This window comes from Rhinatrema bivittatum, chromosome 12 (assembly GCF_901001135.1).
Source record: "Rhinatrema bivittatum chromosome 12, aRhiBiv1.1, whole genome shotgun sequence".
NCBI lineage: Eukaryota > Metazoa > Chordata > Amphibia > Gymnophiona > Rhinatrematidae > Rhinatrema > Rhinatrema bivittatum.
In genome coordinates this window covers 15,161,054-15,187,865 of record NC_042626.1, presented here as the reverse complement: position 1 = coordinate 15,187,865, position 26,812 = coordinate 15,161,054, and the positions used below count along the sequence as shown (strand labels likewise).

The window sequence follows — 26,812 nt, the reverse complement described above, 5'->3', positions numbered from 1 at the left end:
TAGTCCTTATTGCCCACTCTCACACCCCCAGCCCCCCTTTTCCAGGGGAATGAGTTCCAATAATTGCAGAACAGCACTACCTAGTGATTGGATTTAGCATCTACAATTGCAGGTTTCTTGTGTAAACTACGGTTTGTGATGCCATGGCCATGGACTATCATTTCAATGGCCAGGCAAAGTGAGCAGGGAAGGGGATATCAATAGGGCAAAATCCCCCAATTAGTTGTGATTGAAGGCTTAAGGCACTGTGGCCCAACAGAGCCCAGCTCTAATTGAGCTGGAAGCCCAACAGAAATGAAGGAACCTGCTGGGTCCCTCTCCCCAAAAAAAAATCACTTCCAAAAAACATTGAAAAAAAATTGTTGTGATGAAAAAGTTAAAAAAATTCATACATTTTAGATTATACATTGAAAAAAAGAGAGACAGTCAACAGACTGCGGGTGAAGAAAATATGAACCTGTAGATAGATAGATCATTGGTGGACCTATCATGAAAGAAGATAGATATGATATCCTGAACTTGCAGCTTGCAATCCAGGTCTACCTGAATAGACAGAGAGATTTAATATTGCATTTCCAGCCTAAACGTGGCCTCAATTACCATTATATAATAGCATTTAATGAAGCAAGCCAGTACTAAGTGCACTTTTAAGAGACATTAAATACATTTACAAGAAGCATTCCATAATTCATTTTTATTGTTTTATAATACTAAGCTGTGATGTAGAGCCGGAATGTAGTGATGAGATAGAACTTCCCTTGCCAATCTGATGCAAATGTTGTCACGTTCTCCCCTCTCCCTGATGCTACAGTGGCCCTGCAGTCACCCCATAACAGGACTGAACAAGCTGCCCAGGTTAATGGAGGTCTACTTAGAGTTCGTGCATGAGAAAATGTTCTCCATAATCAAATCGTGACTTGTGGAAAGACCTTCCCTCTCTCATCCCAAGCAAGCATAAAACCAGAAAGCTTTTATGTAATGGAAAACATCTCTATTCTTCCTCTCCCCCCATCATTATTATCTTTATAGAGATTTTAATGAGTAAGAAAAACATACGGTACCCTGCAAAGTGAGTACAGATCGTCTTATCAAAATGAAAAAGATTAATAGAAGTCTAAATCCAAGTCCCAGAGGCAGCCTGGGAACTAACCTCAGAGCCCACAGGATTGTCTGCCTCAGTGGTTCTCAACCTGGTCCTGGCCAGCTGGGCTTTCAAGGTATCCATATCTACAGTGAACATGCATGAGACAGATCTGGATACGATGGGAGAAGCATATGCAAATCTATATCATGCATATTCATTGAGGATATTTCATTTTCATTTATAAATCACTTGCCATAAAATACAAAGCAATGGACAACAATTGCAATTGCTGTAACCAGTTAGCTGCCCAAGAGAGACACTCTCTGTGCTCTTGCTGAGGATTAACCTTTGCTAGCCTGAGGACTCTAGAAGCTGTTCTTCCTCATTGCTACCAGCTGATGCAGAACCACCTGTTGGGATCAATAAGTTAATTCCAGTTATGGGATGGGACTGAACCCAACATAACCAGGTTTATCTGGGATGAAGGTCAGACCCCCTAGTATCCTATGGGGTTGGCACGGCTATCAACAATTATTAAGAGTTAACTGAGTGGATTAGAGACCGCTGTAGACTATTAATATAACCTTGCATCAGATATCCCTATGCCGTGGAGACAGGCACCAATGTCATTTTTTTCTTGCACTTGAATGGGATTGGACTCAGCTATTTGCACTGTTGTTAGTACTCTCTGGAATCTGATATTGCAAGCTTTATTATGGAATTCTTCTTAATGCAGAGAAAAAAAAAAAAGCCCCATGAGAAACCACCTGGCTTATGAGTGAGGTTCATTCCTGTCATGGTATGTGCAAAACTAACCCATTTGGAGACACTACTCCCCAGAGACTGGTATGTGTTTCGTTCCTTTGTTTCTACCTTGACTACTTCAAAAATAAAACAATCTAGGGGTCAGCCAGCTATTGTATAGACATTCAGTTAATCTTAATAGTTAAATTTTCCCTGCTTCTTTGACTGGAGGATCCATAGAGTAAAATGTAAGTATTAAGTAAAATGTATATACCCCTGTAAGCTTTTAACCCAGCCTTTGGAGACAGGACTATGTGTGTCAGACAATTCTTTGATTGGGTGAGCTAGATAGTGTATCTGAACTGCTGCAAAGCTTCGCATTCTGGTTTGATTTGGGGGAGACAGGTTTAGTTCCCAAAAGCTAGTCGAGAAATGTGAGACATAAGAAAGACATTCAAATACCTCAAAGGTATAAAGAATGCACAAGGAGTAGACCTTTCTCAATGGAAAATAAAAACAGAGCCATGAAGCTTCAAAGAGGATGGACTGAGGGATAACATTAGAAGAAATTTCCTCATGGAAAGGGTGGCGGATGCAAGGATCAATACCAGAATGTAAGAAGATAAGTACAGAGGATCCCAAGTTACCAAGGAGTGACTAGAAGCACAGAAATCAACTGGTGCCTACAGCACTGCATCAGGAAATAAGGGCTCATCTAATCTGCCCAGTTTACCATCATATTCTAGGTTTACGAGGTCGCACCTATGGTTGGTGTAATCCTTGGAGCACAGATTGCAACAAGGCCACCAAAGGCCTGGACCTCCTAGCTGGAAGTGTAAGCATCCGTGCTCTGTTATTTCTCCTTTTTTTTTTATTACTTTGGTTTCCTAAGGGTTGTTTTGTCAAGGTGTGCTGCCAAAACCTTTACCTCATCATCATATTAAAAAAATGGTAACTCAATCCATTCATTACCAAATGATCCGCCAGTATCAAGATGACGTATTACTTTGGAGCGGAGGGGACCGCCTCAGAATGCAGAGCCCCTAGTTCTTGTGTTAACAAAAAGTGGGGGGGAGTTTTTCCGAGAATCTAATTATCTGTTTTTCACACAAACTAGTTACGGCTGATTGCTGGCAAGAAACAGCACAATATTCCTCAACCTCGGGCATCAGCCAAACCCGCAAGGATATCAAAGAGGGCTTGGGTGTGGTTTTGTCAAATGATTCCCTTTTGCAGAGAATTTAAAAAGCGAAAGTGAGAATGCAATTTAAATTATGAAAGACGGATCTCGATCTTGGAACTCCATCAAAGTCCCATGTCCTAAATCCCAGTGCTAGTTACTTATGCTGCTGGGCAAGTGACATAAGTAGAGCACCAACTAGGGTTACCACTACCAGATGGCTCCAGGCTATTAACAACACGGTGGGCCACTCTTGGTGATACTCCGCTGCGTCTGAGAACTTTTCATAGAAAGTGAAACCACTGATCCATAGATACAATGGGACAAAACCAGAATTGGTCCAGCCTATCCCTGCTGATCTGGGAATCCCAGGAACCATTTCTTACTAGAGAACGAGAAGAGGAACTTTGGGACCACATTTGCTAAAGCAGTTCTTTTTCTAAATAAACCACAGTTCACATACAAATTTACCAGAAAACCACTGGTCTTCCCTATTTTGCTCCTGTTCATTTTGACTTCAATTCTGTGCCACTGAAAAATGACCCATTAACAAGAGGTAACACAAGCCAAAGTGCATGGGGACAGCAGCATCTGTAAGCGGAAGCTTTTTTTTCGGTGGTAGGGAAAAATGGCAGAGGGGGAAACCTCCTGCCTTTCCTGCATGCAGCATCATACACAAATAATAGTCAAATCCAGGGTCACCTCAGTAATAGCTACACAGATGCCCTCTACTATTAGACAGTGAGAAATAATACAAAACCCTGTTTAAAAGGACACTCAGAATCTAAATAGCAAACCTGTCCTACCGTAACAGAACTAACTGCCAGAACTCAAACAGCAACAACCTACCAATGAAAAGGCCACCTTGCAAATATAGCAGGTGCTACATCAGTACACTAGAAAAACAAAGCAAGCTAAACTGATATAGATCCCTACACAGAAACTATAGCACACACTAGCAAAATACCTCCATCACACATGCAAAAAGAGACAGACGCTCACCAAAAACAAAATAAGTAACCACAAATTAGAAATGTAAGACTAAAACCTAAATGGAAACTCCAAGAAACCAGACTGATTGCAGTACAATATTGGAGAAAGAAATACATTTCCTCCTATACCTAGCAAAATACAAAGATATAAGACATGTGCATTCCCAGAGTTGACAATATAAATATTCCAGTCACTAAAATAGTAATACAACTTTTTTTTTTTTTTTTTACCATTGTTGTCTGGGCATTTTATTTTTCTAATTGCATTGATCCCAGTCTCTCTTTTCCACTTTCCTCTTGTTCCTTTTCAAGGGTCTCCTTTCCATTTTCCATTTCTTCTCTTGCTTTCTGTGTTCTTCATTTCCTCCCCTACATCTATCTCTGACATTGATCTTTTTTTCTCCATTTCTCTCTCCTCTGTCTATCCTTTCATAGTTAGATTTTACCCCTCCTTAACCTCCCTCTCACCATCCAGTTCTCTTTCTCCCTCTTTTTACTGCTCACCTACCTACCGAATTTCCATTTACCCCTCCACAGTCCTCTCCTTACTCTTATCTCTCACTCCTTCTCCAGCCTCATGTTTCCCTTCTGTCTTTTACCCACTCCTTAGTCTCACATTTTTACCCTTTGTACTCACCCTTCCCCAACTTTCATCTACCTTCCTCTGCATCTCATTCCCTCATTAGCTGTAGTTCCTTCCCTATCTGTCAACCCCTCTGCCTTCAGTCCCTTTCTTTTGTCTTTTACTCCCTGCCCAAACCTGTTCTCATTCTCCCTCATTCCTTGAATCCCCACTCTCCTCCCAATACCTAAGTCCTCAGTCTCCTTGCCTACCTAATCCTCATCCAGTTGCTGAAATCCCACTATTCTACCTAATCCCTGTCCCCACTCTCAAATCCAATCCTCTAAGTCCTTATTTAATCCCCCAAGTCACCATTCTCACCCATTCTCTAAATGCTTGCTCTTCGATGACTGAGGGGTTAAAAAGGGGCTCTTAGGGAAGATAAGGCCATTGCAGACAGACTAAATTAATTCTTTGCTTCCGTGTTTACTAATGAGGATGTTGGGGAGATACCAGTTCCGGAGCTGGTTTTCAGGGGTGATGAGTCAGACGAACCGAACAAAATCACTGTGAACCTGGAAGATGTAGTAGGCCAGATTGACAAACTAAAGAGTAGCAAATCACCTGGACCGGATGGTATGCATCCTAGGGTACTGGAGGAACTCAAAAATGAAATTCCTGATCTATTAGTTAAAATTTGTAACCTATCATTAAAATCATCCATTGTACCTGAAGACTGGAGGGTGGCTAATGTAACCCCAATATTTAAAAAAGGCTCCAGGGGCGATCCAGGTAACTATAGACCAGTGAGCCTGACTTCAGTGCCGGGAAAAATAGTGGAAACTATTCTCAAGATCAAAATCGTAGAGCATATAGAAAGGCATGATTTAATGGAACACAGACAACATGGATTTACCCAAGGGAAGTCTTGCCTAACAAATCTGCTTCATTTTTTTGAAGGGGTTAATAAAATGTGGATAAAGGTGAACCGGTAGATGTAGTGTATTTGGATTTTCAGAAGGCATTTGACAAAGTCCCTCATGAAAGGCTTCTAAGAAAACTAAAAAGTCATGGGATAGGAGGCGATATCTTTTCGTGGATTACAAACTGGTTAAAGACAGGAAACAGAGAGTAGGATTAAATGGTCAATTTTCTCAGTGGAAAAGGATAAACAGTGGAGTACCTCAGGGATCTGTACTTGGACCGGTGCTTTTCAATATATATATATATATATATATATATATATATATATATATATATATATATATATATATATATATATATATATATATATATATATATATATAAATGATCTGGAAAGGAATACGACAAGTGAGGTTATCAAATTTGTGGATGATACAAAATTATTCAGAGTAGTTAAATCACAAGCGGATTGTGATACATTACAGGAGGACCTTGCAAGACTGGAAGATTGGGCATCCAAATGGCAGATGAAATTTAATGTGGACAAGTGCAAGGTGTTGCATATAGGGAAAAATAACCCTTGCTGTAGTTACATGATGTTAGGTTCCATATTAGGAGCCACTACCCAGGAAAAAGATCTAGGCATCATAGTGGATAATACTTTAAAATTGTCGGCTCAGTGTACTGCAGCAGTCAAAAAAGCAAACAGAATGTTAGGAATTATTAGGAAGGGAAAGGTTAATAAAATGGAAAATGTCATAATGCCTCTATATCGCTCCATGGTGAGACCACACCTTGAATACTGTATACAATTCTGGTCGCCGCATCTCAAAAAAGATATAGTTGCGATGGAGAAGGTACAGAGAAGGGCAACCAAAATGATAAAGGAGATGGAACAGGTCCCCTATGAGGAAAGGCTGAAGAGGTTAGAGCTGTTCAGCTTGGAGAAGAGACGGCTGAGGGGGATATGATAGAGGTGTTTAAAATCATGAGAGGTCTAGAATGGGTAGATGCGAATCGGTTATTTACACTTTCGAATAATAGAAGGACTAGGGGGCATTCCATGAAGTTAGCAAGTAGCACATTTAAGACTAATCGGAGAAAATTCTTTTTCACTCAACGCACAATAAAGCTCTGAAATTTGTTGCCAGATGATGTGGTTAGTGCAGTTAGTGTAGCTGGGTTCAAAAAAGGTTTGGATAAGTTCTTGGAGGAGAAGTCTGTTAACTGTTATTAATCAAGTTTACTTAGGGAATAGCCACTGCTATTAATTGCATCAGTAGCATGGGATCTTCTTAGTGTTTGGGTAATTGCCAGGTTCTTGTGGCCTGGTTTGGCCTCTGTTGGAAACAGGATGCTGGGCTTGATGGACCCTTGGTCTGACCCAGCATGGCAATTTGTTATGTTCCAAGTTTCCACCCTACTCTCTCCCAATCCCTGTCTCCATTTTTCCAAGATCCTACCCAATCCCATGATTCCCTGCCACCCCATCCCCACCCACTCCAGGGTTGCTGATTGCCTCTCTTCCCACATCCCCAGGAGCTTCAACCATGTTCCTTCTGCTTCAAAAGTCTCCCTAACCCCCCACCACCACCACTGCATCCCACCCCCCCTCCAGTGCAACTGGTAGGAGAACAAAGCCAGTGGCCTAGTACTTCTAACTCACTTCTGACACCGGCATCTCTCCCTCCGATATGATGCAGACTCTGATCACTAGTTTGAACCACATAGTATGCCATAAATCTGTGGAACACTGTATGGAATTCATTTTGCTGGAGGATGTATTAAAAGCGGTTAGTGGAGCTGAGTTTTAAAAAAAATGTTTCAACAAGTTCTTGAAAGAGAAGTCCATAATGTTCTTAAACCATTATTAAGATGGACTTAGGGAAATCCCCTCTTATCTCTGGGATAAGCAGTTTGGAATCTATCAACTTTTTGGGATCCTGCCAGGTACTTGTGACCTGGATTAGCCACTGTTGGAAACTGGATACTGGGCTTGATGGACGTTTGGTCTGATCCAATATGGTAAATCTTATGTTATGTTATTATGATCTATGCACCATGCAAGAGGAAGAGGCATCAGAAGCAGGAGGAGAGGGAAAAAAGGAATAAGCCATTTTTTGGGTGGGCACTTGCCTGTGCATTGGGATGGGAGTTAAACGACCAGGACTGGAACAAACTTTTATGATATGGCGTTATGTTGACAATACTAGATTAAACATCCCTATACCGCATATCTGCTCCAGACAGCAACAGAAAAACTGAAGGCAGAGCAAGGAACCAAACAGGCTATAACAGGAGAGGTAGAGATCATTCCGAAGAGACTCTAAAAGCTTCAAAAGGTTGGTCTACCATTGCAAGGAAATGTCTGAACTGGGACTAAAATCAGGAAACATCTGGTTAAGAGGTAGCAACTCTTTAATCAGCCACAGTGAAATGCAGGTCAAGCAGTACAAGTGTGCTCTCCCTCTCTCTTGTTACATCACAACTTACAGAGACTGGAGATTTGGAAGGTCCCTCAAGGCCTCGGCTGGTATTCTTCTCAGCTGGTTGTTTTGTAACATCCTAGAATTAGAAAATACGAAACAAAGATTACGCGTTTATTGTTTTGTTTTGTTTTTTTATTTCTCTCTTAAAATCTCATTGGTTCACTATTGTTGGCTCTGCAGCTCTATCTCCCGTCGCCATTCTAGGAGGTCTGAAAACAATTTTCCTCAGAGCCTTCAAGGTCATAACAAGGAGAGAAGAGGATTATTTGCTGTCCATAATACAGGGGCAGGCTGGTTACACAGGAAAAGGAATCTGGTTTTAACAAAGAAACAGAAAAAATGAAGGCAGATAAGGACCCATCTAGTCTGGCTCTAAAATGCCATAGACCTCATCACAAGTAGGGTCCTTTCTGCTTATCCCAGGCTCTCTTTTATTTCATAATCATCTTTGTCTCCACTGCCTCTGCTGGCAGGCTATTCCAATTTTTATACACCAGCTGTCCCTGTTATCTCCCCCCCTTCTGTTACAGAAGATAATTTGGCAAGCATCTTTCTTAAAGCTGCATATTGGCATAGCCAACGTGATAGTCAGCAGTGCCGACTTCACACCCCCCCCATGGCTGTATGGTGCTCTTACCTAGGTCCTGGTTCACTAAGGCTTTTCTCCCATTTTGGAAGCAATTTTCAAGTCATTTACACACACACAAAAAAACCCCACAGGTTGATGTGTATAAATGGCTTCTTATAAAATTGTGCAGAGGTTGCGTGCATCAAACTATGGGGATAAAACTTTGTTGCGGGGGATGGAGTCGTAATTGCATGCACACTACCGATTTTAAAAAAGTCTACCCCTAAAAGTAGCCAACACACGATACACTGTAAAAAAAAACAGGCGCAATCCTGTGCAGGTTAATCTGGGTGCATTCTGAGGGATCATTTTCAAAAGCGTACCCACACACTTTGAAAACATTACCCTCCCTGTGCCCAGGAGAAACACAGAACATGATGGCAGACGAAGACCATAAGGTCCATCCACAAAAAGCTTAGTAACTCAGGCCTTTAGCACTGCACCCCCGCTATTTCTTTCCATGGTCATTGAATCTCTTCATGTTCCCTGCTGCCCTTGCTGGGCATATTCACATAGCTACCCCTTTTTAAGAGTCCCACTGCCCTTCACATCGATGGGTACCCAGGACTTGTGGCATGTCTACGTTATCCTTGTCTAATTGTGTCTGCTCAAAGTATTGTACTGTCATGTGAGTGTGTGTGTGTACCACATGGAAAGCACTTTTGACCACAAGTAATTTCAAAACAGGTAACAAATAATGTAGGGACATTAACAAAAATCCATTTGATACAAGCTCCCTTCCATCTCTAAGTGACCGAAACATGACACAAAAGTCTGATCATCCCACATACGGTGGAATCAAACCTCAAGTCACTGACTGGGTGCTAAAGGCACAACCAGTTTAATCAGATGGCACAAGCTTGGAAAAGCTGATGCCACACAGCATTTTTGTGGGTCAAGTGTAACTTTTTAAACCTATTTTTTTATGTATTTCGTTTTTTCTTATTACTATGGCAAACAAATGTATATGCGCAGCGCTGTGTGTGACACAAACAGAATCATACACTAAAAAATCAATAAAGAAAAACCTAGTGAGGTCCATTCTGCGTTATCCAGTGCCAGGGAAAGTTATCCGGGTAAATTCACCCAGCTAAGCGCTCTGCTGAATATTCCCACGTCTCTGGGTAACTTCAGGGCAGGCATTTTTGCAACCAGATTTCTCCGAACAAAGTGGATCCTGCCCAGGGAATGTCCTCAGCATCGCATCTTTGTACTCGGGTAAGTTCTGTGTGGGTGTCAAATTGCCTGAACAAAATATAGCCATGCAGCCGGGGCGTGGGGGAGGTGTGGCAGAATATTCAAATCTTGGGTTTTATCCGCTTAACTTGACGTTAGCCAGAAAAGCCTTTGAATATTGACCTCAGTATTTTCAGTAAGGTGGAGGGACCTCAAATAATTATAACGAATGATAAGAAAAGGGGGAAAAAAAAAACCCAGAAAGGAAGATAGCAAAAGCCAGCTGCTTGCGTGCAGTTTAAAATGTCATTGCTTCCTTTACTTTTACGAGAAACCTGCAGAAGCTACAGCTGGGCTTTCTACTGGCAAGGCAGCTGGGATGGTAAATCCCTTTAGGAACTGCGTTCACTTTAAAGTCAGCTGGGAACATCCAAAGAGCGTGGAAGACCCTTTCCTCACTCCCCTCAAGGTTTGCCTGCAATTCTTCTGCAGTGTACACCTAGCCCTAGAGTCCCAGAGCAGGGTGGGGGGTCCTGGGTCACAAGTCAGAGCTCCACTCATAGAAGAAAGCAGGACGGGGAATCAGAACTGTGCAAATTAATGGCAAGTTGCTAGAGGAGGCTGAAAAGGAATGTAAAGAAGTACTAAATGGTGGACAGGAGTCAAAACAGCGGCAGAATTCAAGTATGCATGACACAAACGCAAAGGGACGAGGAAGAAGAGCACAAACGGAGTAAGACACCGGGCCATACACGGATGTGCATTCGTTTCCTCTGATTCGGCGGGCCGGGCGCACTCTGCCGACTTTCGGGTGCATGTGGGAAAGTGGAGGGTATGCGTGTATCACATTATTAAAGCTACATGCATACTCTCCATCTCCCGAGTGTACTATAAAGTTGGCGAGGTATGCGCGTACCGCCGAACTGAAGGAAATGAATGGACAGACTGAGTGGGATATATGCTCCTTAGCTGCAAACAATTTTCTAGGTTAAATCTATTATTCCAAAATCGCAGTCCATCATACAGAGGAGTATGCTTTGTGATTTCTTTTTGTCCTTTCCAGCTGGGATTGTGATCTGGGAATTGCCATTTCCGAAATCAGTTTTAAGCCCGGTGTGGAATGAGATCTTGCTCCCAGGGAGGGACAGGATTTTGTTCTGTATTGTGATAAATACATCTGGAAATCACACGGATAGATCATGAGCCTTACGATGATTGTGACAAATAAATCAAAAATCATCATTTGTGGATTCTTCTGCCAATCTCTGCACAGCGGCATGATTCTATAACTGTAGGTAGGAACTACCGCATTTTTATCTGGATCTGAACGTAAACGTGTTACATTTGGAGTTCTCCAACAGTTATCACTTTGAGCTCTCTTAAACGTGAACTTGAAAAGATATTCGAGCAAAAAGGGGCCACATATACAATGTAGGTGGCCTGTGCGAGAACACCATGTATATAAAGGGTTCTCATATGCATCCATGTGTGTGTGTGCAAGCAAAATGGCGCGTGTAAACAAGGCGCAGTCCAGGGGCAGAAGTTACTATTTTCAAACCTGCGAAAGTGACGCGCAAGCCTGTTACTTACCAATACTTACACCTGCTAATTCTGTAATTGAGAATAAAAGTGTTTGTCGCCAAATGCTGAGGGGGGGGGGGGGGGGGGATTCAGGTTGGGTATCAATGACCTAGAGATGGACTGGGATAACTGGTAAAACTGGTAACGACCTTCACACCAGCACACGTTAAAATTTGCAGCCCTGCATATGTAAAAGCTGGCAAGTGCTAAGGAAAATACGTAAAGGTCTAAAATTAGGAGCACAAACACACGCGAATAGGAGCTATGCGCCACTTCCCCGGCTAAGTGGCGGCCTGTAAGATAGCCAGATAACTATTCAAATGCTGGCCATCCGGCTAGCTTTCTTAGTTAGATAAGTCTTAAGCAGTGCAAATAGCTGCATATCTTTCAGAAACGTGAGCACGTTGTAGGGCAGATTTATACGTATTTTGCATCATGCACGCACATTTGCAGACACGATATAAAATACAGCACATGCACTTGAGCACGCATGCTCCTATACACGCAAATATAGGCACACGTGCACATGTTTCCAAGTTATCCTCCCTGTCTCTTGCCCTTTCGCTGAAGACCAAGAGTAATTTTTTTCCCCGTCCTCCCCTCTTCCCCCTCCCACACTGACACTCTGCCTCCTCCATCTCCCATCTCTCCATTCTCATTCACCCCACAGTAACCAGAACAAGAGAAAGCAAATCAAACAAATCCAGTTGGCTTTGTCCAGCCCAGGTGTCAGTTAAACCCCCAAGCAAAGAGGCTTCCCTTTCCTTATTGTGCTTAGCACAAAGAGCTTGGATAAACTCCATGTCAGTACAGACAAAGGGCCAGACAGTGACATCTGACTGTTTAAGCAAGCTTCAGTACATGGAAGAAAAAAAGTCTCAGTCGGACCCTTTCACCAACACAAGTTCTCTTAACTTTGCAGTCAGTTCATGGACTGTGAATTACCAAGCAGGAGAAGTCAAACTTACTACAAGGACGTTACATTTTAAATGTCTGAGCCATGATTTGATACTGACTGTTAGAAGCAAATACAAGGAAAAGATGAAAAAATATTTTTTTAAAAATTATATATATGTGCACACACACACACACATATAGATAGATATCAGAAAATAGAAGGACTAGGGAACATGCCATGAAGTTAGCAAGTAGCACATTTAAAACTAATCAGAGAAAATTATTTTTCACTCAGCGCACAATAAAGCTCTGGAGTTTGTTGCCAGAGGATGTGGTTAGTGCAGTTAGTGTAGCTGGGTTCAAAAAAGGTTTGGATAAGTTCTTGGAGGAGAAGTCCATTAACTGCTATTAATCAAGTTGACTTAGGGAATGGCCTCTGCTATTACAGGCATCAGTAGCATGGGATCTTCTTGGTGTTTGGGTACTTGCCAGGTTCTTGTGGCCTGGATTGGCCACTGTTGGAAACAGGATGCTGGGCTTGATGGACCCTTAGTCTGACTCAGCATGGCAATTTCTTATGTTCTTATTTCACTTTGTTTCAAACTATTTGTAATGCCTTTCCAAATCATGCTTAGACATATTTTATTTTATTCAAAATTATTTATTAAAAATATATTTAAAATATTTTCATCGCATGTTAAACAATAAAACTTGTTGTAAGCAGGTAAGGGACCCAAGTTGTCTCAAAGATCCTGTATTACATCATCCTTGGATAATTCTTACACTGGTCCAATACAAGGTATCACAGCCCAGAGCAACTCCAGGATCTGTGCACTTCACTGTTTAACATCCCCCCTCACCGGTTGCCAACTGGTTGTGCCGTGCTTTCCCCGTTTAATGAAAGCTGTGCCCATGCTGTCTAGGCGCTGTGTGATGTTTGACTGGAAGACTGAAGGTCCATTTTGGACAAGAAGATGGCACTTTGGGAAGATTATGACTTTGAGAATGTGAATCCCAACAAGAGGCAGAGCTAATGACCATACCTCAAGGTGCAGGGTCAGCTTTGCTTGCATGTTGGATTCAAATATTCCCATTTTCCAGCTCTGGTGAATCTGGGCCTAATTATCAAGGTCTTTTCCTTTATAACACAGAATGGGGGGGGGGGGGGGGGGGAGTGATTTGCACCCTTTTTCTAGAAAACCTGAAAAAAAAACTTTATAGACCGAGAACGATTTTAAAAAGTTTTTCCAGTTCTTTGCTTAGACAACTGAATAAACACGGGAGGAAGCACTTAAGAGCAACAGAGGGATTTGTTTTAATGGATGATCTTTTGAAAGGCTTGCTGACAATATCAGTCCTCCAAGGGAGGGAGACCTTTCTAGCTCATTTTTAGCCCGAGTCTAATTCATACTTCGCTATCCTTTTATTAAAAGATACTTCATACCGGATATCCCAGTTAAGCCTGACAGCTCGCTTACAATGGGCTCCTGCCCCAGGGCAGCTCATGTGTCTTGTGAAACTGAATATCAGCAGACAATGTGGACAGGCATAAAACTGTCTGTTTATCCCACAGCTCTGGGTACTCCTAGCACCAGGGCATCCTGCACTCCACCCCACTCCACCCCACACACACGCTCCTGGCATCCTGGCTCCACTGTGAGCTTTCTTGATGAGCGGAATAGAAATGTAAGTAATAAGTCTTCATCTGCACCCACCCACCCAGGGATTTCCCCCTTTTATAATCCCCCTTCCCAGCATACATAGTTTGATCATTGCAGTGATGGAACCAGGACTCCTACTGGACCCCTGCAATCATGGGCCACTGGGTGTCAGCCTGGAATGATGACCTTGACTCCCTTTCCCCACCTGGCTCAGGCCAACCCTGAGCAGCCGATCCATTCTTGGTTCTGCCCCCCTGTACCTCCACACCTGGGAAAGGTACAGAGAAGGGCAACCAGGAAGGTGGAGGATCTTCATCGCATGACGTACGAGGAGAGATTGAAGAATCTAAATATGTACACCCTGGAGGAAAGGAGGAGCAGAGGTGATAGGATACAGACTTTCAGATACTTGAAAGGTTTTAATGATCCAAAGGCAACGACAAACCTTTACCATAAGAAAAAAATCAGCAGAACCAGGGGTCACGATTTGAAGCTCCAGGGAGGAAGATTCAGAACCAATGTCAGGAAGTATTTCTTCACGGAGAGGGTGGTGGATGCCTGGAATGCCCTTCCGGAGGAAGTGGTGAAGACCAGAACTGTGAAGGACTTCAAAGGGGCGTGGGATAAACACTGTGGATCCATAAAGTCAAGAGGCCGCCAATGAAGAGTAGGTGACTCGCCAGAATGATGGCTACTGCCTGGAGACAATACCCTTATTCAATAAACATACACATGGTTACTGTGACTCCAACATCACTCTAAGCTTCAACAGCAAGAGGAAATGTGGAAAAAAGGATTTGCACTCACAAAGACGGGAGTAGCTGGCTTGTTACGGCGGTTACTACCCCAAACCAAATATCCAAATTACTACCTCCACCTTCCTCTATTCCTGATGCCTTTCAACTAGCTTGATCACTCCATTCTTATACTTCACTTTCAATGCATATCCAGCATAGTTCTCTGCTTCAACAGCAGGGGAGAAGAAAAACTGTTACTTCACACATCCAGCAGAGCTCTCTGCTTAAACGGCAGGGGAGAAGAAAAACTGATACTTCACGCATATCCAGCATAACTTCAACGGCAGGGGAGAAGAAAAAAGGATTCACACTCACAAAGCGGGGAGTAGCTGGCTTGTTACGGCGGTTACTACCCCAAACCAAATGTGCCTGATACTTCACTTTCGATGCATATCCAGCATAGCTCTCTGCTTCAACGGCAGGGGAGAAGAAAAAAAACTGATACCTCACGCATATCCAGCATAGCTCTCTGCTTCAACGGCAGGGGAGAAGAAAAAAACTGATACCTCACGCATATCCAGCATAGCTCTCTGCTTCAACGGCAGGGGAGAAGATAAACAACCAATAAGGGCTGTATAACATAATCTGGGTAAAAACAAATAAGCATGGGTGTAGCTTGCTTATTGCGGCGGTTACTACCCCTACTACCTCTAACTAATCAAGCTAGATATTTCACTTGGATGCAGCTCCATCACTGCTCTCTACATTGGTGGCGGGGGTGGAAGGGAATTAGAACCAAGAGCTAAGAGAAACAGATAAGTATGAGAGAAAAAATGAGGGAAGCTTGCTGGGCAGACTGGATGGGCCGTTTGGTCTTCTTCTGCCGTCATTTCTATGTTTCTATATATGTTTCTATAGGTAGGAACTACAAGTCCCGTGGATGCAATCGGGCAATACCACAATACAATCTCTCAGGGTTGACCTGGGTCAGGCGGCAACCCTAAGCATAACATTATCTGATTGGAAAGGATCCCTGAACAAACAGCACATTCCTCATTTCAGACTCTCTCCTCTATGAGCCTCGCTTATTTCAAAACGTTGGATACCGTCCCATATGTAGGCCTTGATGGGCAGAAAACCAGAAAGTACACAAGCAGGAAAAAAAAAAAAAAACCCAACAGAAAGAATGCTGAATGACTTCCATAGTTTGGGTTTAAAAGGTGCGGCGTACAAACGGGACCATAAAGAACATCTCACACAAAAGCAAACATCCTAGCCCCAGGCTGCCTACAGCGGCAGATACAGAGTGCTGTGGTCTCCAAGTGCGCACCCTTCACTGGAAGCACAATGGTCCCTGGGCTCTTGCAGAACAATGCAGCAGCGGAAGTCAGGAGCAAAGAGACAAACCGCTAGAGAGAGAGAAAGAGGCGCAGGTCAGGCACCCGTTTCCACTTTAGGCTAGAAGGAGAAAAAGGCTTTTTTTCAGCAGCTCCTCGAGTGGTTCATGCTCATCAGCTTCTCTTTGCTTTTTTTTTTTTTTTTTTCGTGTCGGAGAAATGCTGGGGGAATCGCACATATGGAGCAGAGATGTTTGGTCCAAATGCTAGTGCGAGCGATTGGTAGAAGTCCAAGTGAAATGGTTAATTGGCACCGTGAGAACGATTTTCAAAATAAGCTGAGACCTAAATTTAGGCACCTAAGTTAGGTACTTATTTTCAGCTGAATTTAGGGTCCTAAACATAGGTCTGCAATTCATGTACCTAGATTTAGGGTCCAAACCTCAGAGCCTAGGGAGCACAGGAGCCTAAATGTAGGAACTCAACCCTACCAAGTTTTCAGAAGAACCAATTTAGGGACCTGACTCCCAAAGTTAAGCTCATAAACTTGCTGAAAATTGGCCTCCATGGGGACTACTGTAAGCATCCTGTTATGTAGCACATTCAGCACAGCTGTATACAAAGGGGGCAGTTTTTAAACAATGCACTGAGGGTCGCAGCTCATGGGTACATTTTACCCACACCAGTTTTGAAAGATTGTAGTAGGCGCATACTCTCGCTTTGAAATTTTCCATGGACACTAAGCACCCTTGGGCATTTGCAACAGCTGTTTGTGTGGATGCCTTTTTGTGGAAAGTGAAGCACACAAACAGGAAAATGTGATTTGTGCGTTCCCTTTTCCTCCTCTGACCTACACATGCCCCCAGGAACACCCCCTCTTAACATATCTACTTTTAACCACACGGAGGGAGGGCCGTCTTCGGACTGCTGATTTATGTGTGTAAATTGTTGTTTACCCATAACCTAAGCTCCTAACAGCCTTTTTTTTTCTGGTTAAGTTTTAATTCTCATCAGAATTAGCAGATTCAAGAGCTCAAGCGACCCTACGTTTTATATTTATTTTATTCAGAAATTACATTTTGATGTATGATGGACTTGTTCTATATTTTTATGAATTGTATTCATTTGTATATTTGAATTGTGTTTTAATATTGCAGTTGTGAAGTATTTTTTTTATGATGCATTGATTTTCTGAACTTAATCATAAGTTACAGGAAAATAAAAATAAGAAAATGAAAGAAAATTGTCAAGCAAGCATTGTACATGTATACTATAGGAAATAACATTGCAACAAGTCCACATTACCCAGGGAACGCTATCAGTCCAAAACAAAAAAAAAAAAAGATAAAGCAATATAATTCTAAAGTTCCTGAATGCTAGACCCTCTTCCCATTAGCCTTCACTAGCCTCACTTATCCACCAAGAATAAGGAGGATCCATAAATATAAACCTAATCCTCGATACAAGACTAGACCCTTGCAGGGAAATTTCAAGAGAAAAGTTTGCTAAAACACATGTTGTCAAACCCAGGAAGTTTTTCCCTCCTAACCTGGGTTTCTTTCAAAACATCTGGAAAGACTAGACCTTCCGGCCTAAAATAGGTCTCTCTTTTATTGAAAGTATTGCTGAAGAAATAAATCTATATCATTGTCAAGGCAAAAGTTACAATAAAAGTAGCCCTAATTGCTGTACTATCACCTGAAGCTTGAAGAAATGACGCTAAATCAGGACTAGAAAATGGGACCAATGTATCTGAAGCCCCACCTCTCTCTTTTTAATCAGGTATATAAGTAATTTGACAGCAAAAAAAAGATTTCTCAGCAGTAAATTGCAAGACATCCTTTATATATATTTTTTTAAATAATTAAATTCCAGAAAGATAATGTGGTTTAGGAAAATTTAATAGGCTCAATTTTCTAGCTCTTAACCTGCTATCCAAATTCTCACATTTAAACTGCAAAGATGTACTATCCCTAATACCAGAAACACGTAGGCTAAAGGTTATTCATCAAGCTAGAATGTGTAGACATTGTTATTTTAAATTTATCAAGTCTGCTATCTATCTCCATAAATTTGGTAGATGCCCCTCTCATATATTCACACAGTTGAGAAACTGTGCCAGTTACATTGGAGATTCTTGAAACATTCCTCCAGATGTCCTTGAAGGAAACCTCACCAGGTTCTGACACCAGACCAGTCGCTGCATCTTGAGAAGAATTACGAAGAGAAATAGGTGCAGAAATTAAGCTCCAAGCGCTTCCTCCCTTGAGATGTTTTAAAAGCAGGAGAAACCTCCAGCATAGGAGCTAATGAAATATCACCTCAGATGAAGCAGCATGTCTAGAGTCAAACTCCTGTCTTTGCAGATAGTCATTATTCCCTTGGAGTACTGTGTTCCTGAACTCCTTGCAAGGAGGATTGCGGGCCTCCAGATTTAGAGAGGTGTCGGCAGACTCTGAACCCAAAGTTATTTGGAATAGTGAGTCTGGCTGGGTCACATGTGAATCCATGGGAACCACTATTGGCATAGAAATCTGTGGGGAAGGTGGAGCTTTCCCTTTCTTATATCTCCCCATCATCAAGAAGGGGAAAAATCAGCACAGAGGGGAACGTCTCCTAGCTGTGCATCTTCGGCACGCCGGCGGCGGCATGTTTGTTGCTCACCGCTTTTAACTCCTGCATACCAATGACGTCATTGTCGAGAGAGATTGGTAATCGCGGCTCATCACTTGGGCCCCCAGGAGCTGGCCGGACAGGAGCACACAGCACACAGCACCGTTGCTTGCTAATTCTTAACCTCCGGCGTACCGATGACTTCAGCACTGGAGGAGATGTCAATTGCGAATCACCATTCAGACTTCTGGGAGTTGGCCAGGGCAGGAGTTTCCAACACAAGCACTGCTGCTCATTCACTTCTTACCCTCCGACGCACCGGTGACGACTGTGTTCACGGGAGATGTATCGTGGCTCACCACTCAGGACCCAAGAAGCTGACCAGGACAGGAGTGTTCCCACACAGCACCGTGCTCACCACGTAACCTCCAGCGCCACTGATGATGTCGCTTCAGATGAGATGGTTAAATCGTGGCTCATTCACTTAGGGCCTCCAGGAGCTGGCCAGGACAAAAGCGTTTCCCACACAGTGTCGCCGCTCACCACTTCTTAACCCCCGACAACCGATGGTAACTGCAGCTCACCATTCAGGCCTCCAGGAGCTGCCAGGGACAGGAGCGTTCCCACATAGCGCCGCCGCTCACTGCTTCTAGCCCCTGGCGCACCGATGATGTCAGCGTCAGGGAAGAGGGTAATTGTGGCTCACCGCTCAGACCTCCAGGAGCTGGCGAGGACAGGAGTGTTCCCACACAACGCCGCCGCTCACCACTTCTTAACCCTCGGCGCACCGATGACGTCAGCGTCAGGGGAGATGGCAATTGCGGCTTACTACTCAGGCCTCCAGGAGCTGGCCCAGGACAGGAGTGTTCCCACACAACGCCGCCCGCTCACCACTTCTTAACCCCCGGTGCACCGATGACATCAGCGTTGGGGGAGATGGGTAATAGCAGCTCACCTCTCAGGCCTCCAGTAGCTGGCCAGGGCAGGAGCGGTCCCACACAGCCCTGCTTCTTAACCCCCGGTGCACTGATGATGTCAGCATCAGGGGAGATGATAATTGCAGCTCACCACTAAGGCCTCCAGAAGCTGGCCAGGACAAGAGTGTTTTCTATTATAATATTCTTATGTTTTGGGAACCACTTTTTATTGGACTATATCTAAGGAAGGCGGAATACAAATACAACATAAGATAAACTGGAACTTCAGAAGAACCATCCCCTTATGATGTCATCAAGACTTGCTAAAGCTGCCTTGCTATTGGTTGGTTTGTCCCAACATTCTATTGGTGCATTAAAGAATGTCAGCCTTTGCTCACATGATGCCATCTGAGACTGCTTAATCCACCCCAACCATTTAACACATGGCATTTCCAAGTCTACAAATGATCAGGTTAATGAATGGGGAGATGAAATTATGTAACCTGTCATAGAAAGTCATCAGTTAGTCTGATGATTGCTGTAGATTGCCATCATTAAGGGTGTATTAATGCCAAGAAATATATCAAGTTAGCTCAATAAAAAAAGTCATCACCTCCTTTTTTTTTTGCTCGTTAACCTTTTTTTTTCACTCTTTATGCTAATTTTCAGAGAGAAATTACTTGGGTGCAATAGTTTCTACTTAAAAATGGGTAAGACTTATGGGCACTAAAAGGGCTGCCCACTTTGCTCCTTCTGTTTTGTATGGATGGCAGAGTAGAGTGCAATAGCATGCACACTTTTGTAAATGTCAAGTAAGCGGGGCATTTACCAAATGCCCCCACTAGAATCCTAAGTGCACTTTTAGCCAAGCAGAGGGAGGTGATACAGGGACATGAATCCATTTTAACTTAGCTAGATTTGCTTCCAGCTTATAATAAAGCAAGAGATGGATGTGAGCTACGTGGTCTCGGGATCATTTCCGTGGCACAGCCTATTTCTTCTGGAATAATGCAGATGATGGACTTTCGCTTCGTACCATGCACTGACTCAGAAGCACAGTGAGATATATTTGTATGGGATACAAATTTTTATGAGGGCAATTTTCAAAAGCAAAATTATCCATATCGATGGCTACTTACCCGAGTAAAAGGGCTTTCTGAAAATTGCCCATCCTGCATGCGGATAAGAGTATGTGTCTTGTTCCACAATACTTGGACTTTTTCCTATATTTTCCTGAAGGTGTCCTGGGGTGGGGCTAGGCCAGAGGAAGCAACAATGTACATTTCGATTTGCAATATCAACTGGTTGTAAAAAAAAAATATCCACATGTGCTAATCTGTGCAGGAACCTTTTCTTTGGACAATCTTTTCCCACCGAGGCAAAAGTACAAAAGTACCCGTGGTCTTTGCACTTGCTTTCACAGTTTTGAAAATTTTCCCCAATAGGAACAAAGTCCCACTATTTTGTAACATGCATTGCGTGTGCGTGCGTGTGTGTGTGTTTGTGTGTGCACGCGCATCTGGGTTGGCAACTACAGAATATTTCATCTTCTTTTTTGATCATTTAACTGGGTATAAACGTCCTACATTCCCCTATATGCCCTTCTTCCAGCCCACAGTACGTATATATCTGTATCTGCTTTTATCCTTCTTTTTGACGACTTCACAAAGTCACACGGGTTTGCTTACAGTTTGCCTTTGATTCGCTGCCCAGGTATGGCCAGAGGTTAGCAAACAGCTCCATTCTAAGACCCAGGAATTTAAGATGAGATTCAGTTAAGCCCTGGTAAAGGCAGCACCATCTGCTTATCCTGGGAGCAGGTTCCTACTTGCTCAGAAGCATCCCCGCCCCCACCATCTCAGGGAATTGGGGGACGTTCACTTGCAGAATTCCACGGACACCAGAAGAGAAGCAGGAGTGGAACAGTTGAATGATGCAGCTTCAGTTCTGGTATCTGAAACCGGACCCTACACTATATATATTTCTTCTTAAGGCAACAGTGCTAGCAAGTTACATTTTCAGACAATTCAACTTGTAGTAAAGAATAACATCAAGACCTCCACTGAAACTTACAGACTAATTTTTTTTTCACTCAGATTTCACCACCGAGGAGCTATTCAGATTTTAAAAATATCTATTTATCCACTCCCATTATTATCAAGGTGAGAGCAGAGTGGAGGGAGAAGGGTGTTGCTGTGCTGCTGGTCATCAGAAGGCATATAAGAGATGAAAATGAAACTTACAAGCAACAAAACACATAATTACCAATGAGCGCACCTGCTCAATCATGGGTGAACCTAATACAGCAGCACAAAGGGGTGTAAGCCAACATATATTATCAAATGGAGGGGGATACAAGCACATCTCAGAGAATACACTGCAGTGCCATTCTGCTCAGTGTCCACGATCATGATATCATCCTCAAACCTGCTGTGACGAATTAATTATCAATATCTCAGACATCCATCTAATAGTAGCATTAGGAACTTCAGAGGATGCTGCTCCTTTTGCCTTAACACAAGGTGTACCATATCCTAGCTCAGGAAATGGAACTACCCCTATGGTGAAAACTGTGAATGTTCCAGTAGAGCAGGGGAGCATGGAGGTCACACAGGCATTAGTGTCTTGAGATAAGAATGCAGAAAGTGAATGGTGGAGGATTCAGAGGAGTGTGTTGATTACAAAGAATCCTAAAACCCAGCCCTTGAAGACCCACCCTTTAACTGGAGCCCTAAGGTTCAGGATCTGCACCAAGAGAGGTGGCCTTCAACCCAACTGACAGTCTTGCTAGTACCTTAGCAGTTAAGTCCATGGCAACCGTGAGCAGACATAAGAACATAAGACTTTCCATACTGGGTCAGATCCAAATGTCCATCAAGCCCAGTATCCTGTTTCCAACAGTGGCCAATCCAAGTCTCAAGTGCCTGGCAGGATCCCAAGGGGTAGACAGACTCCAAACTGCTTATCCCAGGGATAAAGCAAGCTCCACCTTAATAATGGTTTATGGACTTTTCCTCCAGGAACTTGTTCAAACCTTTTTTTAAATGCAGCTTACACTAAGAGCTTCCACCATATCCTCTGGCAATAAATTCCAGATGCATTGAGTAAAAAATATTTCTTTTATTAGTTTTAAATGTCATTACCTAGTAACTTCATGTGTGTCCCCTAATCTTTGTACTTTTTAAAAGAGTAAACAACCGATGAACTTTTACTCGTTCATATTTTATAAACCTTGTCACAGATTTGCCTGTTATACAGTCTCTCCATACCAAGGTTCAGCCTGATGCACAGTCTTCCTTCCAACAGGAGTCCTCAGCTAGCCCTTACCCTATAGCCTTGCTAAGTACCTCCTTGTTGGTCACCCTACACCCCAAGCTCCAGCCCTATTTAACCCCTGTCTTGTCAGCACATCAGTGCCTCTTCATTGCATCACCCTTGGCTCTCTGACCTGGCTGCTCTTAAACCTGGTTCCATGCCTTGTGGCCTTCAAGCCTTCTCTTCCCTTGTACCTGGTCTGGCAGCCTACTCAGGCCTTTCCTTGCCTTGTGGCCTCCAGGCCTGCTCTTACTTCGTATCTTGTCTTGTGGCCTACTCAGACTTTTCCTTACCTTGTGGCCTTAGGCCTCCTGCCTCATCTAGTGGCCTCCGGGCCATAAGGCTAGTGGCCTAAGGGCCTTCTGCCTCGCTGCCTTCTTAGTCTGTGTTGTCCTTGACTGGTCCTGCACTTGTCTGGTCTTTGTTGTGCCCTGCCCAGTCCAGTTCCTTGCATTCATTCCCTCCCTTGCGCCTTGTTCCGGCCTGTGCCTGTGTCCAGCCCAGGTCCTTGCTCAGTATCCTGCCCTAGTCTGTTTTGGTATCCAGTCCCAGTCCTTGCCTGATATCCTGCTGTCAGCCTACTCTAGTATCTAGTCCTAAGGTCCAACCCTGTCTCATCCAGCCTCCCTTGCCTGCAACCATGATGTCCAGCCATAGAAGCCAAGCCCTACCTGCCCCCAGAACAAAGAAACTCAAACTGCAGGGGAAGGGGCTGACTGGGCAGAAGACAAACTCTAGCTCAGACCTGAGGTCCAGTATTGCTCCTGTTAAGGTACACCCGGAGTCCAGCCTGCAGCCACAAGACAAACCTCTATCATATCTCCCCTCAGCTGTTTCTTCTCCAAGCTGAAGAGTCCTAACCTAGTTAGCCTTTCTCCTGGGGAATTATTCCATCCCCTTTATCATCTTGGTCGCCTTTCTCTGTACTTCTTCTAATTCTGCTGTATCTTTCTTGAGATGTGGTGACCAGAACTGCAAACAATACTGAAGATGAGGTCACACCACGGAGCTATACAGGGGCATTATGATATTCTCTGTTTTATTCTCCATTCCTTTCCTAATAATCCCAAGCATTCTATTTGCTGTTTTGGCTGCTGCTGCACACTGAGGAGAAGATTTCAATGTAATATCAATGATGACACCTAGATCCTTTTCCTGAGTGGTGACTCCTAATGTGGAACCTTGCATTTTGCAGCTATAATTTGGGTTACTCTTCCCTAAGTGCATCACTTTGCACTTGTCTACATTAAATTTCATTTTCCATTTGCATGCCCAGTCTCCTAGTGTTGCAAGGTCCTCTTACAATTGCTCACAATCCTCTTGTGATTCAACAACTTTGAATAATTTTGTGTCATTGGCAAATTTGATCACCTCACTTGTTGTTCCCATTTCCAGGTCATTTATAAATATATTAAAAAGCAGTGGTCCCAGAACAGATCCCTGGGTCACTCCACTATTCACCTTTCTCCATGGAAACATTTAACTATTTAGCCCTACTCTCTGTTTTCTATCTTTGAACCAGTTTGCAATCCACAATAGGACACTTCCCCCTATCCCATGGACCTTTTAATTTCCTAAGAAGTCTCTCATGAGGGACTTTGTCAAATACTTTCTGGAAATCCAGATGCACTACATCAACTGACTCACCTTTATCCACTTGTTTATTTACCCCCTCAAAAGAAGTAGCCAATATGTGAGGCAAGACTTCCCTTGGCTAAATCCATATTGGCTTTGTCCCATTAAACTCTGCCTATATTCCTGCGTATGCTCCTGTAGGACAGAGGGGATAATCCCCATATTTTGGCTTGCTGGTCAGAAAGCGGCACACTTTTGGATGTTACCAGGTGAGCTGGATGCGAATGCAGGCTTTTCTGACCTAATGAAACAGATTTCCCCTGTGCTTTGGGAAGCTCAGTCCAAACTTTGTCTTGATCAGTGAAAAGGAGGACACCCTTGCCAGTGGCCGGAAAAGAAGCAAGAGATGCAGAAAAAATATAATGTATCTTTCAGGATAGTAATTTCGGATTTACAAAACTTATTCTTTGCTAGGAATGTAAACTCAGAAACACATGCAAGCCCATTGGGGACCCTGCCAGCCCTAGTGTCGGGAGGACTTCCTTGAGGATATTTCTGGGTTCCCTGCACATCATGATCCAGCATCCCCTGAATGGGACACGTATGGTCCTTCCTCTTTCCCCCTGCGATCTGAGCATGGGATGGCAGCATGCAAATGCCTTCCTTGTGGACGCCATCAGCATGCCACGTAAGGGTTGCACATGTCCGTGTGCTCTCTGGTTATCTGTGCAGAGCGACTCTCCTACCTTCAGGCCCTCTTTCCTTTTACTAATATTTAAAACAGGGGCAATACGGATAGTGAAGTGTCCTGCCCACCATCCCGTCCAACCTGTTTTATCCTAATGGAGAAATGAAAGAGTCGATTGAAAGGACGGCATTCCAAAGAGTGCAGTGCCTTCCACCCAGAGGACTGAAGGAGCTAAAGTTGTTTTCAAGGAGATAGGATGTTCTGTAGAGTGGCAAAGCTGCTCCATCCCAGGTCTTCTCCCCTCCCTCCGCCACTGTGCACCTATCCCAAGAATGCTTGAATTCCGCCACTATCTTAGGCTCCCATCTTCTTGGCTAGAAAGCTCATTGAAGAGGGATCGCCTCCAGTTCTTTATTTGGGAACCCCCTCCTTTCCCAACTTCTTCGGATCGGTAAGACGAATCCCCCCTGTTCGTCGGCAAATAAATAAGTGAGAACCATTACTTACAAAACTTTCAGGCTGTAGAGCATGGAGAAGGCTTGCCACGGGATCTTAGAGAGCTGGTTTCCCGAGAGACGCCTGCAAGAAAGAATCAACCCCAGGTCACGAAGTGCTCTGAGACGGCGTGAGCAGAAAAGCAGCGACAGTTCATAAATCTGGAACGGGCGGCTTGCCTGCTGCAAGAGCCTTAATTGGACCACGGTGAGAGCTAGTCTGCCGGTACTTGAGATTAGCAGACTGCGTTGGTTGCTTCCTCTAAAGCACCCAGCTGGCTGTTTCAAAGGCTCCCTGTCATCTGACACAGCTGCTGCACAGAGGACATGCAGTCTAAAGCTCAGGACGTGTTTTCTACAGCGAGGTTATCAAAGAATGAGCGCCTCCCTGTAACGTCTAAAGGTGGGAGCTGCTACACGAAGAACACTCCTGCCGCCGCATCAACCCACGAACTGATCAGGGCCGGAGGGTACAGGGCAGCCACACATACAGTCAGCCTGAAGGTCTCCCTAATCTCTGTCTGTGGTTCTGGGTATTCATCTGAGTGGACCGTCCATGCTAGACTCCAGACTTCACTCCTGCCCCACTTCGGGCACTGTTGCACCAATTCACCACAGTGCCCATGTAATGCACTAGAAAATTCAAGTCTGCCTCCATTTGGAAGGGGGGGGAGGGTTGGAAATGCCCTCTCAGTGCATGGTCACATGATAGGAGCACTTGTGACAGGGGCCGACCAATGGCACCGGTAGCCCCTATGACATAGTAAGGGCAAAGGCTATCGGCGCCATTTTGAATACCGGCAGCCGACAGCCCGAGTGCAGGAGATCGCTCCAGGATCCCCGCTGGACCACCAGGGACTTTTGGCAAGTGTTGGGGGGGTCAGAAGGGTGAGGGGTTGTAGTTAATTAAATTTAAAGGGTTGGGAAACGAATACATATGTAACTAATGAACGGATCGGGGTCCCCCGAGAACGGATGCAACGGATTTGGGTCCCGACGAATACGAAAACCGAATGGGACGAATCCGTCCCTGCTGCACATCCCTACTAACCAGTCTGGTTTTCAGGATAACAATTAATATACACGAGAGAGATTTGCATGAACTGCTTCCATTTTATGCAAATATATCTCATGCAAATTAATTGCAGATATCCTGAAACCCGGAGCTGTCTGCAACACTCAAGAACCAGAACTACCCACCGTTACCTTAAATGATTA

General features: G+C 43.8%; 2 protein-coding genes across 6 annotated transcripts in view; one reads left to right on the top strand and one right to left on the bottom strand.

The window, feature by feature from the left end:
• The window catches only part of LGR6 (leucine rich repeat containing G protein-coupled receptor 6), a 168,737-nt gene that overhangs the window by 56,109 nt on the left and 85,816 nt on the right, over window positions 1-26,812 (bottom strand). For 3 of the 5 annotated variants that reach the window (XM_029572346.1, XM_029572348.1, XM_029572349.1), the window contains exons 3-4: window positions 25,608-25,679; window positions 7,980-8,051 (exon numbers count right to left, since the gene is read on the bottom strand). In XM_029572346.1, the coding sequence (XP_029428206.1) occupies window positions 7,980-8,051; window positions 25,608-25,679 (144 nt within the window). The remainder of the gene's footprint in view (window positions 1-7,979; window positions 8,052-25,607; window positions 25,680-26,812) is intronic. The other 2 variants (XM_029572347.1, XM_029572350.1) reach the window with 1 other exon arrangement.
• The window catches only part of UBE2T (ubiquitin conjugating enzyme E2 T), a 117,587-nt gene that overhangs the window by 84,672 nt on the left and 6,103 nt on the right, over window positions 1-26,812 (top strand). The window lies entirely within an intron of this gene.